This window comes from Centruroides vittatus, unplaced genomic scaffold (assembly GCF_030686945.1).
Source record: "Centruroides vittatus isolate TY-2023 unplaced genomic scaffold, ASM3068694v2 contig_979, whole genome shotgun sequence".
Taxonomy (NCBI): Eukaryota; Metazoa; Arthropoda; class Arachnida; order Scorpiones; family Buthidae; genus Centruroides; species Centruroides vittatus.
In genome coordinates this window covers 1,156,107-1,172,876 of record NW_027122650.1, presented here as the reverse complement: position 1 = coordinate 1,172,876, position 16,770 = coordinate 1,156,107, and the positions used below count along the sequence as shown (strand labels likewise).

The 16,770-nt window shown below is 24.3% G+C and overlaps 1 protein-coding gene across 2 annotated transcripts in view; it reads left to right on the top strand.

Annotated features, from left to right (window-relative positions):
- Positions 1-7,945: 7,945 nt before the first annotated feature.
- The window catches only part of RYBP (ring and YY1 binding protein), a 32,941-nt gene continuing 24,116 nt past the window's right edge, over positions 7,946-16,770 (top strand). The window contains exon 1 of one of the 2 annotated variants that reach the window (XM_067283138.1): positions 7,946-8,120. In XM_067283138.1, coding sequence (XP_067139239.1) covers positions 8,095-8,120 — 26 coding nt within the window. In that variant the 5' untranslated portion in view covers positions 7,946-8,094. The remainder of the gene's footprint in view (positions 8,121-16,770) is intronic. The other variant, XM_067283139.1, reaches the window with a different exon arrangement.

Below are 16,770 nucleotides of genomic sequence, written 5' to 3'. Positions count from 1 at the left end.
GCCAGACGTTAACCAGTTTTCTATCAAGGACGAGAAGGAAAAAGATCATAATCGTCAGTTCGACTATATAATGTGTTCTTCCTGTTGAAGTCCCTCATTAATATTTATATATGCATCAGAATAGTGAAAATAAAGGCGTAATCGCCTCTTGAAATTTTCAAAACATTTTTACTAGTCCATAGACTATAACCGGGAAATTTTTTAATTTTCATAATCTTCTAATTTTTCAGATATTTTTATCTTTTTAAGTCGATATTTTTTAATTTTGGCATAACAAAAAATTATTAGACTACTTATTTATTATTAAATTATTCATAAATTTTACTCTTTTTATTAATGTGCCTATTATGATAATGAATTAAAATAATGTGGGGGAATTTTAGAAATTGTTTAAAATTGTAATTTTAAATCTTTTTTTTTTCCTTTATAAAGTTTAAAATAACGTTTTTAATTATATTTAATATAAATAAATAACATATACTGAATATATTTTCAATTAATTAATTCAATATTTTAATGGTAATAATTAAATACCGAATAAAAGTATAATTACAGAATTATAGAATATCATATTCATCTAAAATGGGAAAATAACTTTGAAAATAAATCTCTCTAATAAATTAAACGCAATTCACGAAAATAATTTATGATATTTGTTTTTCCGTAGTCCGTAATAAAATAAAATATATTATTGTTTTCAATAGCACGTTATTGTATTATATATACATATATGTATAATGAAAACGCATGAAATGCTATCAATAGAACTATCACTTTACAAAAGTCCGACGAATGTGAGTATGAAAAGCTTTAAAAGTTTTTAAAAGTGAACCTTGATATAAGTGATGAATTCCAAACTTCAGAATTTTTCTTTCTCTCCGCTACTCGAAAAGAAATACTAATTCAAAGAAAAATGTAATATAAGCGATATTGAATTTTCGTATTATACGCTAGAAATATTAAATTCTATTTTAATTACAGCCGTAATTAATATAGAATTACAGAATTACTTCAAATTTTACACTTAAATGAAAATTGATAATGGAAAAATCTGGAACTGAGTAACCTTTCCTTAAGTTTTGAATAGCAAACAATAAGGGCCTTCAGATATTTACAATATACTGTACTTATATACTTCTCTATCAATTTTCTTTTCTTTCTCTTCCGATTTTAAATACTTATGTAAACTTTATTTACTGCTTTTCGAGCCCTTCAGTGTATAACGCGCATTATTTCATTTTTTTTTTAAATTTAAGTTTTCGAACTTTCATTGATTTAAAGTGCAATAGCAGAGTTATTTGGACGATTTTTTTCTGAATAAAAATATTTATAACTGTATAAATTTTGACAAAATTTTGTTTCATTATTGCCTTATATACACAATCTCTCCCTATTTTATTTATTTATATATCTGTCATCTAGAAACAAATATTTTAAGTATTCTTAAAAATGTTGCATCTTACAGTTTATGTTTTATGTTTCTAACTCTGCCAATAGTTTTTCATTTTTAAGTATTTTCCACTCGACAGAACCAGTATTTGAAAATTGCGGAAGTGAAGATGAGTATGAATTACTTCTGACATATAGGCCTTTATATATATTGCTATAAATCGATATATAAATAGAATAAACACCGTTTGCATTAATAAAAATAAAGGAAAAAAATGGCAATATATGTATACAAACTGTTTTTAAATTGATATTATAAAATACAGTTACTTTAATAAGCTTCTTCACATATTTTATTTTATTTTTTTAATATTTATCTGATAAACAATAATAATTGTATTAAAAATTATATCTGTTTCGACTTTTTAAACCAATAAATACGGAATTCTTTTTATAAAAACTAGATAAAAAATCAATTAATTAATTCAAATAAAATACAAATTGAATTGTATACTGTATATATCGACTTTTGACAACGATTATCTCGGGAATAAAATGTTATAAAAAACTTCAAAGTGACAATTAAATTAGAATGTGAAAAACAAGGTATTAGATTGTATCATTCAATTCCATCGTCATAAATTGATAGCGGAATTTACGTCGTTTACATTTCGTTTAAGAGAATTTAATAGAAAGGTTTTAATAAAAATTTTATTGGAATATTTCCACTAAATTGTTTTAAATGAAGTGCAGATGTCATAAATTCTCATATCGATTCTGTATAATGACTTTGTCTTGTAATCTTTATTTATGTGTAACCACTGACTTGAAGTGTTTTACAATCAACGTTTTTTTAAAAAACTCATTTCCTCCCTCCCGCCGTCATCTCTGAGCAATATTAATCTGATTTTTTAAGGCTGATAAATAATTTTACTTCAAATAAGCTATATTTTGAAACACTATATTTCTATTTTATTTAAATGTTTTCTCTCAAATTGTAGAACAAATATTTTTATAACTGCAGAATAATAAATAAATCAAAGTAAACATTAATTTTTTTGACCCCGGATGTATTTCTTTTTAGATAGGTCGTGCATGTAATTTTGATTAAATTTACTACACAGTTTATTAGATATAAAAAAAAATTATATGTAAAGTATCGCCCTATTAGGCTCGATATATCTTTCAAAAAAGTAAAAAACACCAAAGTAATATAAAACTTTCATAATCAAATTTAAATAACTTTTTCGGAATGAGGACAAGATCAATTTTTTCAGTATCTTTTCAAAAAAGTGGCAAATTTCCATTATTTTAAAATGATATGATCTTAATTTAATAATGTAAATAGAAGTACAGCAGAATCCCGATTATCCGAGGCAAACCTGAAAGCGAATACACTAACTATTCTTAACTATTCAAAAATCGAATTATTTCTTAATCGTTTAATTATATCGATAAGTTTGTATTGCTAACTTAACAGAAATATTTCGATATAGTTCTTTTGTAATTATAACTGTATATTTTGAAAATTCTTTTTTAATTTTGTTGCTAATTTATATGTTACAAAATGATTTTTTTTCTGTTATCTTTTATTGTTTAATTTCAATGTAAGACAAACCATTCATATTAAAATGTAACTACAATAAAATTTTTTGTAGTTACTTATTTTTATTCTTAAAACTATTGATTAGTGTATGATAAATTATGTAAAAATTGTTCTATGATCAAATTCAATAAAGTATAAAAAGAAACGTAAAAGTTGTATTCCATTGTAAATGTTTTATATTTGTAATTTTATTCCAAAATAACGGTGGCTGTCGATTTTATCGGGGTTTTCTGTTATCCTAAGTAACATCAGTCCACATTACCTCGGATAATCGGGATTCTACTGTACTTGTATTATAGATAGTTACATGTATTTATCATAATAGTTATAGTAAATAATATAATTTTATGTTTTTAGAGTTATAAGAAGTAGATAGTCGGATGGTTAAGGCAGTTAACCTACAGCTCTGGAGGATCTAGGATCGCGTAAGAGCAATCCCAAGAATTTTTCATCGGCGGGTCATTCCCATATGCTTGTCTCTGTCCCTCACAACCCGGCTACCCCCATTGTGGAGCTAACCGAACCTATGATGAGCATGGAAAAAGTCTTCTTAGTGCCCACAAGACGAAAAAAAAATCAAAGGTAAGGATAAAAGTCAGAAAATATAATTGCTTGAATCTCTTTCAATACAGAAAAATAAAAATATAAAAAAACGTTTTATTGTAAACACTATACTTATAAAACATAATTTCAACTTAAACCAAGAGCACTTTCTAAAATAATTTCTTAACATTTAAATTTACATATAATACAGACATAATTTATTCTAAATCATGTAATTTTGATTAAAATCTTGCATGTCGGCGCGAAATTTCGTTACGATTTACTTATTTGAATAGCATATAATTTATTTCGTTTATAATGAAAAGTCGTATATGTGAGAGACATAGTTTTAAATGATGACATTAAAAGCACTAACATTGGTTTCTAACGTTATGCGTGGTGAGCGAAGCCTTGAAAGATGATGCGTTAGGAACACACGTAGGCCTATACATTCGGTACAAACGAGTTTTTAGAATTTAGGACACTCCGCCATAGGGTCAGAGTTTTTAGATATTTCACGGTAAGGATATAAAAAAAGAAGAAGAAAAATCTCGAAAATAGAAATAACTTTGGCCTATTAATATTTTTAAAAATAAATTTTGGCATTTAGACAAAAACATTTCACTTTTTATACTCCCGGACAGCATTTATAGGTGTAAAAGTATTATAATATATAATAGTAGCCTAATTCTAATACTTAGATTTATTATTACGCTTCTATTAATTTCTTACACATTTTTATTTCTATTTTTAGAAATATTTTATGTGATAATTTATATTATCTAAACATATCATAATTAATTTTCAACAGAAAAGAATAACAGTAGAGTAATAAAACGTTTTATAATTGTCTGACGTCGTCGTTCTACAATGTTTTCTGAATCTGTAAATTAGCGTGAAACGTATTTTACACTCTCGACAGGATTCAAATTGTTCGTAAACTAAATTTATGATCTATATACAGTTTCTCTGCGCGATTTTGATTTAGAATAAAATTATAATATAACAACAGATAGTTTTAAATTGGTAAAAACTATTTTTTAAAAAAATTTAACTATTTTAACTGTTTAGGCAGGATGTATTATTTCAATTCGTGCCCGGGGCAAGACACATCTTTGGTACTTCAACCTTGGCACAACGGGTGGTTCCCAGGTTCGCCCTTCTAAGGTCGTTCTACGCGAGTCTTGACTTGGGTCAAAGTTGAACTCGAAGTTTCTTCTAGACAAACATCCAAAAATATAATCGATATATTAAACTTATACGTTTGATTTCCCAGATTTTAACTTAAAATTATCCTGTAATATTTGCGTTTATCATTTTTAGATCAAAATATTTAAACACGCAGAAGAATGCAAAATATTTTAATAAAAATCTTTAGTATTCACTTTATAATTAAAGTTTTCTTATCTTTTATTATCTTTAACGTTTTTTTTAATAATAAAACGTACGTATAATCATTAATTATAAGATTTAAAATAATGTTTTTCTTTCTTTAGATTATAGTCTATTATTCAACTTTGATTGCAGACCTCTCCAGTTTTTTTATACAGGTCTAACCCTTCCCTCTTCTTTCATCCAGTCGTACATTCTTTTAATAAATTTACTATTCTACTTTCTCCATTCTGTCCACATGCTTCGTACATTCCCATTTTCGTTTTCTTATCTACTTGTTTATCAGTTCTACATATTCCTCTTTATACATATAGCCTACGTCTTCATTTCTAATCCTATTCTATTTTGTCTCGCTAACTACAGTATTTTTCTATGTTTTAATGGATCTTAACTGTCTCACTTCTAATTTAAAAGACGTCAAGACAAGTAGTATCACTGTTTTGTACATTCCTACAATTTAAAATTTTATTTTTAACGTTTTCTTTGGTTTAAATAGGCCGCTAGCCTACTTTAAAATGCTCAGAATATTATTAAAAAGTCAAATACTTAAAAAAATTATTATTAATCTTAAAATTTGAATTAACAAATTGACTTTATTTTATTAATCAAATCATAATGTCATTTATTCTTTCCAGAAATGAAAAAATCATTTTATGAGAAAAAATAAATAATTCAATTTTATTCATTAAATAGTTATATCAATTTAAATTATTTTTTATTCTTTTGTGTGTATTTATTAAAGGATTTGTTTATTTATCATCTTAAATGAAGTAGAGATAGTAGTTCAAGAACGTGACCTTCTTAAGAAGAATTTGTTATAGTTTTTCACTGTTAAACATACTTAAAAGAAAGAAAACTATTGTTACAGCTGGAGCAATAAAGTAATTTCAGCTCATGTTCAGAAACTTTAAAATTTATGACCTTAGAAGTAGTAATAAAAAAAATACAGAAAGATAAAAATTAATGGAGAGTTATTTGGTTTTTTTTAAATGAATTTTTAAAAATATTTAAAACAATCAAAATTACATTTATTAAAGAGAAATACATTATAAATTAACTCTTCGGAGATAAGGAAATGAGTTTATTTATTTTGTTCTCTGATTTACCCCATTTAAAGAATGAAGCTAAAATTGACATTAATAATGTTGTAATAAAGTGGAAAAAATTTTAAAATTTCTGATAAATATTCCTAACATAAGTGATTATATCACGCAATATATTTATTTCTTAGAATAGACATTTTGCGCAATTCCTTTTTATTTTATTGTTTACAACTTAAATAATTGTCTATGGTAAACAATGTAATTATTAAATAAATTAAAAAGTAAAAAACAAATTAATTAATAGAAAGAGAAATTTTACCTGTATGTAGCGTAACTGTATAAGCAGAAAATTCAGTTTAAATTATTTATCTCTCTTTTTTCATAATTTTCCATTACTTTTGATGAACGTATGATGCTAAAAAAGTAAAATGATAAATGTTAAAACATGTTTTATATTAAATATGACAAGCGATATTATCTGAGTTCGAAAATTAGTATACTGTATGTTTGTATAAAATTATAACGATAAAAATTTCTTAAAATTATTATATTTAATTAATATATAAACATTTTTTATATATTATTTTTTCAAATACTATTTTCAGTTTTAAAAAATTTAAATAATTGAAAATATAAAAGATACTTCCCGAATAGCATTATGTATTCTACAAATTCATTAAGATTCTTACTGGAATTTTCTGCAAGAATAAATACATAATTTAGAATTATTATTATGAAATTCTTAAATGTAGGCTATACACATGTGATTGTTTAAAGTAGGTTTAAATTAAATTTACCAAAGTATGACTATGCAAAGATATCTAATTATAATGATAATTATATTGTAGGTAAGGTATACTTGATATAAGCATGACATATTCATATAGGCAAGTTTTGCTCGTGTAAAAATATAATATGCTTGTATGCTTATTATGCATATTATGTTTATTTGTCTAAAGGCTTATAAATGTATTTTATCTATATAAGCATATTTTGTTTATATGACAATAAATACAAGTAGATCATTCTTTAAATCAAGATAAAGGCCTATACCAAGGTTTATGGTTACTATATAAGGTTTGTGGCTCGTTATCCTATGGATAAAAAGGGCAATTACCTGGGGCCCCACCAAAAGAGGGCCACAAACCAATCTTTTATAAGAAAATATTTCCTCTAAAACATTCCCCGAAGAAAAATGTCTGAAGTAAACACTGCACAGTACATAGGACCCTTATTCAAATTCTCCCGGGCCTCATGAAGCTATAACTCGCCAGTTATATATACAAAAGATGTATATATACAGTACATATCTTTACATAAAGATAAGAAATCTGTATAATGGGAAATATAATATCTGTAAATGCCATAGACAGATTTTTTTCTTACGGAGTAATATTATATCGATAAAATATTTATCTTTGCAAGATTAAATCGATATGAATTTAAGCCGGAAGATGTCTCGGGTAATAAAATAAATAATCGAAAGAGTTCATCTTTAAATTTTATATTTTCTTTTCATTCTTCGTCTTATTAAGAATAAAAATAAGTACAGTACTTTATTTTTAAAGAGGAATGCATGACTCCTGAAGACCCCCCCCGCTAACATCATAGCATTAGTAAAGATATTTTCGTCTATTTTATAATATTATTAATAAAGTAATTATAAGATATTTTAAAAAATTATTAACGTTTTTTTCGAATAAAAAGTAATATCCACCATCGAAATCTCGACGGAGTAGACCATGCCAAGAGAATTAAAATAAATTTTCAAATAGAAAATTGCTGTCGTTAATTTAATTTGAACGCGATATTTTTAATGAATAATTTTCTTAAATTTTTATTTTCCGAACGAATAGAAAAATAAAAAGAAAAAAAGAGAGAAAAGTTTCGAATGAGCGAGTAAAAATATAAATCAAATCGGAATAATTATGGTACTTTTTTACGAACGCCATCTAGTGCAAGATATTGTCTCGATCACGTGATCAGCTTTTCCGCCATTTTGTCGGAGAAGACTATCGTTGTCAACATTTAGCTTTTGTATCGAGAATAGGAATCGATATTTATTCAAAATTACTTTCGTTTGACGAATTCGTCGTTAATAGCGGTTGGAAATATACAAAAATGGACTCGAAGAAAAGTCCTAATAGGTAAAGTTGAAATTATCGATTATTCCCGGGTTTTATTTTCTTAAAATACGAAATTGATTAGATATTTATTCGAAAATATCTATCTACTCCAAATAGATTTTTTTAAATATCGAATACGATATTTAATCCTTTACTTGTTTTATTTGTACTGAAAAGATTTATTATATCGGAATTAATTGTTTGATATTTATTAAATGAAATGATAAATCCATTAAATCATAACTGTAATAGATACATATGTTTATACAAAATAGTACATTCGACCTTCGTTTTCCCGCTAATCTGCATGAGGAAATTAAAACATTTCTCTCAAGATTCCTCTTCACATTTCAAAATTTCTTTAAAGAATCTTGAAAAATTAATTTAGAGAAAATTGTCAAAAGTTCGCATTTCTTTTGGCTAATTATTAACTTTATTAATTAACTTTAAAATTCTACAGTTTTAAATTTGTTCTTCTTCGATAAACCGTGTATTTGCTGAAAGATTTTTTTATTATTATATTTTCCGTTTAAGATAATGAATTTACTTGAAATTTTTAAGCAACTTGTTTGATTTTTGGCAATATGATTAAGGACTAACAGTTTCATCGTTACATTTGTCAAGTTGAATGTATTGACTTCTTCGGGGTTGCGAGTTGCTCGCTTACTTACGTTATTCATTGTTCTTGCGCCGTACGGTTCATTCGATCAACTTATTTTAGCGACAATAATTAATATTATCGAGAATTTCATTTATAAAAACACGCTCTCGAGAAAAATTCTCGCGATTTATGCCACAATCTGTTTAATGAAATCTTAATTAATGCTTATATAATTATGATTTAGAAGAAATCTCCATTCTTGTAATATTTTTTTTCTTTAAGCGTGGTTCATTTAACTGGCAAATAATTTGCTGTTTACTTTCCAAAACTCTTATTCTTAAAATTACGTTAATGGTAATAGCTATAAAACATTTTAACAGTTGTATAGCTTTGTTATAAATACAATAAATTACTAAAAATAAGAGAGATATAAAATTAATTAGCTATATATTGAATATTGTATTGCATGTTAGTGGAGGAATATTAAAAATTTACTTGATTTATTGATTCTGTGCTTTGTTTTTCTTATTTGAAAAATATGTTTATTAAATAGTGATGTAAATCAAATAACATGGTTTCTTTATGAATTCTAATCATTTATCTAATTTAAATATGTGTAAATCTTTTTCCGTAGCCAAAAATTGATGTTACAATAAATGAATAATCCCCGAAATGTAAAGCTTACATTAGATAATACAAATATTTTATATACCAGGATTTATATTTTGGATATTATTTGCTTATTAAAACAATTAACTATTCATTTATTAAACGAATTAAATTTTGTCACTTGATGATAATTACTTGTAACATAAATGTATTTAGGAAAGAGTCAAAAATATAATAATAAATATAGGCTTATTATAAAATATTTTCTTTCAAAATTATTTTTAAAAAATTACATTGTAATGAAGTGATTTAGTCGACAATTTGAAACTGTTGATAATCAATATATATTTAATTTTATCTGTTAAAGTTATTTGTTGTTTCCTTGAAACTTATATAATAAGGAATATGAGATATTTGATTTTGCTGATATAAGCTTTACTAAATACAATACGATATGAAGGAGTAATTTTTATTTAAACAATAATAACATATTTCTTTAGTAAAAGAAATTAAGATATTTACAGGTACAGGTATTTATGATCACTTGTAGAAAGATTTGACCTTTATGGATAAGAGTATTTGCTTTGTAGATTATACAAAGTATAAAAAAAGTTAAGTTGCATTGTGTTTTTCTTTTGCCAACTTCTTTATTTAATTTTTATCAAATTAAAGCTGAATAATTTATCAAATGAATTATTTTGTAATTTGATTTAACATGCAGTATTACCATAATTAAATGGTTTTTGTTTTTATTATTTCAACTGTTGCCAATCATTTTGTTGTTAAGAAGTATTTGATGATATAAATAAAATTTACAGAAAATACAAGGTTTTAAAATGTACAGAGTAGTATATTACTAATAGCATTAATAAAACAAATTTTTAAAAAATGTTAAATATAGTTTTAAGTAATATGAATTAATATAAAATTTATTATAATTAAATTGTGATTTAATATTGTATTTGAGATCATTGAGAATTTTTCAAAAATTATTTTAAAAATTAGTTTTAGGAAAATTTAAGCTAAAACTAAATACCAAAAGTTCTTAAAATTTACTGAATTATTAGCAACTCAATAATAAACCAATGAATTTTGGCAATTTTTGATATTTAATTAATTGCTGGTGAATTAGTTATGTTTAAGCTAGAAACATTCTTAAAATACATTTGCTATATTACAGTAAATAAAATGAAAAATCTATCCAAACCAGCAGTACTTTCTGAAATTGTTTCTATGTTAAAAAACTAACTACTGAAATTCAAAATTGGTTTGAACTGATTGGCTTAAGTACGGTAAAGTAGTTATAGTAATAGTTCCTAAACGTTCATTGTCTGTAACTTGAAATCATTGTACAGATTATGGGTTTACCATCACTGTACTAAAGAAACTAGAATCCAATAGAAGTGATATCCAGTAAATCAAATTAATGTTGTTGACTTTTGCTTCAATTTTGAATAGCATGTAATAATATAGTATCTATAGAAATTAAATCAATGCTTTTTAAAATTTATCCTTAAAGTTTACCCATCTAAACTTATTTTAATTATAGAATTACATGTAGCAATTTAATCAGTTTTACTGTATTTAGATTTATAGATTATACTTTTTTCCCCTATAAATTCTGATAACTTTCATTTAATTTTACTTTGGATTTCACAACTGATAATTATTCCATTTAATTGTATGTTACTGTATAATTATTGAATATTTTATTATTTTTAGATTATGGAAATGTGCTTACTCAATAATAATAATAATGCTTTTTTTATTCAGTGTTAAATAGTAAGTTAGATTTTAGTTGGAGTTGTAGAGAAGGCATCATTTAAGAAATGCAAGATTTCTAAATTTATGCAATTTAATTCTTCATTTTAAGCAGATGATGTGTGTCTGTTCTATTAAAGTTACTCTCTAAGTTAATTAAATTATACCAGTTATAGTTTTGATATAATTATAGGATTATTTGAAATTAAGATATATTGATTAAAATCAAGAACAAAAAAATAACTATATATAAATGCAGAAAAAGTTGTCAAACTGCTAAGTCAAAATATAATAGATTCATTTTTCAGTTTAGTTTGATACTTACTGCTTTCTTTTATAATTTTTTTTAAAATACTGTTCTGATGAGATAATGTTTCAGAGAGATCTACAGTATTTAGGAACTTTTTCTTTTTTCTTTATTTGTTTAAGTAGCTTTTGATAATTTATGAAATTATTTTTGCTAAATAATAGAATGATTTTTTCAGTTTTACTGTATTTTTTTATTTTATTGTAAATAAACACGAACACTCAAATTGAATCAATGTCAAAATTTTTTAATTGTTTTGTTGTTTAATTATTTAGTGTATTTAAATTAGGTATATGTTTTATGTTTGTTTTTGAAAATTGCTGTTTGTATGTATTATATAATTGATTATACATGTATAATCAGTAATATAATACATATATACATAATTATATATATATATATACACATACGTACATACATGGATTTTCTATGACAGAATCTACAATCTGATCTAGAATTATCAGTAATCTGAGAATGTAGGATTTATCACTGTTTCTGTAATTGTATTTGCTAAAATGGATTATACTTTATCTTAAGTATTGAAACAGGTTTCAAGTAGTTCTTATTTCAAAAGTAAATCTCAAACCATCAGACTCCTTTTGTATTTTACTGTAATTAATACATTAAGTTTTTCTAATCCTTTGTAGATTTCTGTTGAAACCATCTTATATAAAAGTTTGAAACAAAAATTGATCTGGTCAACTGTTTAGAAATCTTTGTCAAATTAAAAATTGAAATATGATTTATAAAAGGAAGTGTATTAGGAAAAAAATTAAAATTCTAAAGTAATGTTTGTTGTATATTGAAGCTGTGTAAAATTCCAATCAATAAATATTGAACTTAACAGCTAATTTTTCTATTAAGTTTTGATTTGTTATATTGATATACAGTAATTTCTATAAATAAACATTATTGATATCTTAAGTACATTATTATTATTATATATATATATATATTTTGTATAATTTTTTTTCTCATAAGTGTTGTTGTTGATGTAGTTAATAAAAAACATTTTTAGGATCCATTTTGTATTAAAAAAAAAAAATGTGATTACATTTAAAATTTACAGAATAAGTATATCTTTTTCTCATTATTTTTGATGTCTAGCATAATATTGGCTTTAGAAAATGAAGTGAGACCTGCATATCAAATTCTTTGTAATCAAAAAGTTTGAGACTTAAGATAACTTTTTTCTAGCTTTAAATTATTCTAGTTTATGTGAAAAGTAATTTTTTGTGCTTTAATTATAATTTTGATAATATAGGTATACCTCATTTTACATTGGTACTTGGCTCAGGAGAGGCAACTTAAGTCGAATTTACTTGTCACTAGGTTAAACAACAAATAACCATTCCCAGTTCTGTATTTTATTTATAAATGCATTTTTAATAATATATGGTTAATAAGAATCTATTTCAAGCTTATAAACAAATAAATTTTAGTTTTTAATATAGTACAGAAAAAAGTAATCTAAATTTATGAATACATGTACAGTACAGTACAGTACATATACATACTTGTAAATGTACTGTACATGTTTACAATTTGGCGATGTTTACAGTACATCGTGGACTCTTTATTTGTGAATGTGTTTGCTCTAAGACATTGTAAAATAAAATGATTTTGTAAGGTTAAATAACAAATACAGTTATTAAAATTATTTTGCAATAGTAAAAAAACTAATTTATGTTAAATTTACCAATATTTACATTCAATTTGTTTATTTACATCGCAGATGTAGATGGCTGTGTACATGAGGCTGTGTACAATTTGGCGATGTACTAACTAACTAATTTGATAACTACATAAATAAAATAAATGTGGATCTTCAGCATCAACAGCTGATTCTGATATTTCAATTCTGAGTATTTTAATATGATTTTATATACTTTTATTCTTATTTATTGTACAGTAACATGATTTTATGTGCTTTTAACGCTTTTCTAGTGATATTACGATTTGAATATTTGTGACGGACAGACGACGTATAATCGAGAATGATTTAACTCAAAACGATGTAACCCGAGGTATATCTGTAGTTGGCTATTGTACTTAATATTATATCCAAAATAAATGTATAAAATATCATACAATCGTTGATAAATGTCACAAATTGGTTGTTGTATACTATAATAGTTTCTTTAAATATTTTGAGTAGATTATTATTAAAATTATTAATTATTTGTTTCATTCTAGAAGTATTGGTAAAAACTAAATTATAAAAATGTGATAAAGAACTGTGAAAATGAAAAAAAAGTTTATATTTTATATAAAAATTAGATTTCATTTTTTTCCTCTAAAATATTTCATTATTTTTTATGGAGAGATTAAAATATATGTTTTTATTTTGTTTTTCTGATCAAATGAAAAAGTATATAATTAGACTTTATTTAAATAATTGAATTTATACTACAAAATTATATTTTCATCTTATTTACTACTATATCATATCAATAATTAATTTTAAGTATGCAAAGATTTAATTCAAAGAATATTGGAATGTAATCTATTAAAATATCCATTTCCAAGAATAAATTCCACTTCTATTGATTTTGCAGTTTTCTTAGTAAGAAGTGTAAAGTCTGAAGTACTAATACTGACATCTTCTGTGCATAATAATCTAAATGTTCCATCTTAAATTGTATTTTAAAATAAATTAGCCAAGTCAACAATTTTTTCCATTGAATAGTCTATATTTAATTAGTTTTAACTGTGTTAAAATATTTTGAATTAAAACTTGTAATATATCTTAATGGTATAGTCAGAATAGAATAATAATCATTTTTATAATTGTATTATACTTTTCTTAACTGTTATGTTGAGAGATGATTAAAATTTATAAGGAAATTGAATATGATTAATATTATATTTTAACTTTGCTCTGTTGATTAATTTAAACATTGTCAGAAAGAGGAGAATTCAATTTTTTGTATTTTTTGACAGACAGAAATTATAAAAAATATTTTTCAATCTGATGATTCATTTTTTATTCCTCCTGTGTTAATTTAACTGTAGATATTCTATTAATACCTGCCATTGAATGAAAGCCATTTAAACTTTATTATTAAAATTTAATAAAAAAAATCTTATACATAAGATTTCTTTTTTGTTAATTGTACTATTAGATGAAAATATCAATAATAATTAAAAATTGCAATTTACAACATAGGATCCAAAATTTTTATTGCATTCCAAAATGTTTTTGAACTAACTAATTTGATAGCTACATAAATAAGTAAAAATTAATGTTTAATTAAGTGTTCAGTAAGTTTAATTCACTGTTATATGGCTAACAATGAGTTAAGAAGTTTGAAAATGTTCATGAAGTTAAAAAAAATTTTAGCTCATATTTAAGTGTGATTTTTTATTATTAAAATGATTTTATTTATTTATTATTTTTGAGTACATTATTCTTTAAATTATTGATTATTATCATTAAAATTATTTGATTTGTCAACAATTTTTTAAAAATAATTTATTATAGTACCAAATCATTTCAACGTTTGGGATATCATGCCACTTCCAGATCCCCAGATGTGATACAGCTGCAGCGCTATATGCAAATAGATGAAACTGCAATACATATGACTATTAACCTAAACATATTTATTTTTAAATGAAAAACAATAATTTTGTTTCCATTATTAATTACATCTAATTTTGAACTGCAATGTTCTAATTATTTTATTTACTTATAAAACATCAATTAATATCTGGAACTAGATAAATCTTACCAAACAAGAACCATAAAAAAATGTTGTGCTGGAAATTAACTTTTTGTTTTGTCAGATAGAACTAGTTTTCAGAGGTTTCATTAAATTTTATAATCAAAGTATAATTTGATAATTGTTAAGCATTCTGAACCAACATCTGTTAAAGAAATCAAGCATAAGTGATTTTTCTTTATGAAGCTAAACATAATTTTTAATAATACAATACATTTTTAGCATAACATCTGTTATTGGATTTATGTATAAGATTCATATTCATTTATGCTATCATTTAAAGTAATATTTTTCTATCAGTAATTTCAAGAACAAACTCGAAATTGTGTAAATTTTTCCTTTGTTTGAATATAGAACTTGTTTCTTAATAATAGATGTAATAGTATGCTCTATTTTTGAATCAGAAATTATTATTAAAAGAAATGAAAGAATATATATATCTCTCTCTCTCAGTGGTGTTAAAGAAATTTTTTGAATTTAGATATCTAAATCACAATTTTTGTTATAACTGAACTTTTTCCTGTTGCCATGTTTATTGATACTTTTTCTAAGTTTCTATTCTGTATTCAATGGGACTTTTTAAGAGATTTTTGATCACAGAATCTTGTCTAGTTTGTAAATGAATTTAAAACTTATATTGGTATTGATAGTATTATTTTGGAATAAGAATCTGAACCTATGGACTTCTTATTCAATTTTATCAAAACTGAAAAGTTTTCAGTTGATCAGAACTTATAAAAGATTATTCTATTATAAATATACAATATCATAAAAACTCTTAAGTCCTTTACTAAGCATAACTAGTTAAGTAGAGAACATTGAATAGCTATTATAGTGTAGTTTAAGTTTGTTAGGATTTCTTTATATTGGTCAGGTTCGTATAATAATCAAATTTTTTTTTAATGAATCAAGTAATTTATTGAGAATGTTAGCATTATCGTCAATATCAGGTAAACCAAACATTTAATAAGTGTACATAAACAAACCTCACGAAACCCAATAAATTTGTAAAGCCAAAATATTAAAATTATAATTATTAAATTTAAGACGAGATGGCATGTAATGCTCCCTCTAGTGACAAATTATTTATTAATTAATGAAATATAATTGTGGAATATTAGCCCAATGTAATGTGGTGGTTGTTTGGCTTTAGTGTTACTTTATTAGGGAAAACTTGCTTAATTCGTACTTGCTCCTAATTCGTACTTCGCTTATATCTCGACTCCGGTAATAGCTATTAGTGCCTTTAGTGACAAAAAAAGTAAATAACAGTCGGCCATATTACCATCTGACAGACAACACGCTGTTACGCTGCTTCTGACAAAAATATTGAAAAGGTAAGTTTTTTCAACTTTTTCTGTAATATTTTTGCACATTTCGTAAGAACGTTCTTCAAATTGGATCGTGTATAAGTTTTTTTTTAACTACCTGTGATGTATTAATGCGTATTTTTGTGATTTCACCTGATATGATGATATATGAGTATTTGTTGTCAAATTTTTTGGAGGCAAATGTAAAACTTTTTCGACTCTTGCGCCTATTTCGTACTCCAGGCAAGTTCTTAAAACGTACTGGTACGATTTAGGAAAACCATTTTAGATTAATGTCACAATAAACTATTACTGATTTGTAAACTGTTATTTTTTTATTAAGTTACTGATTCAAAAC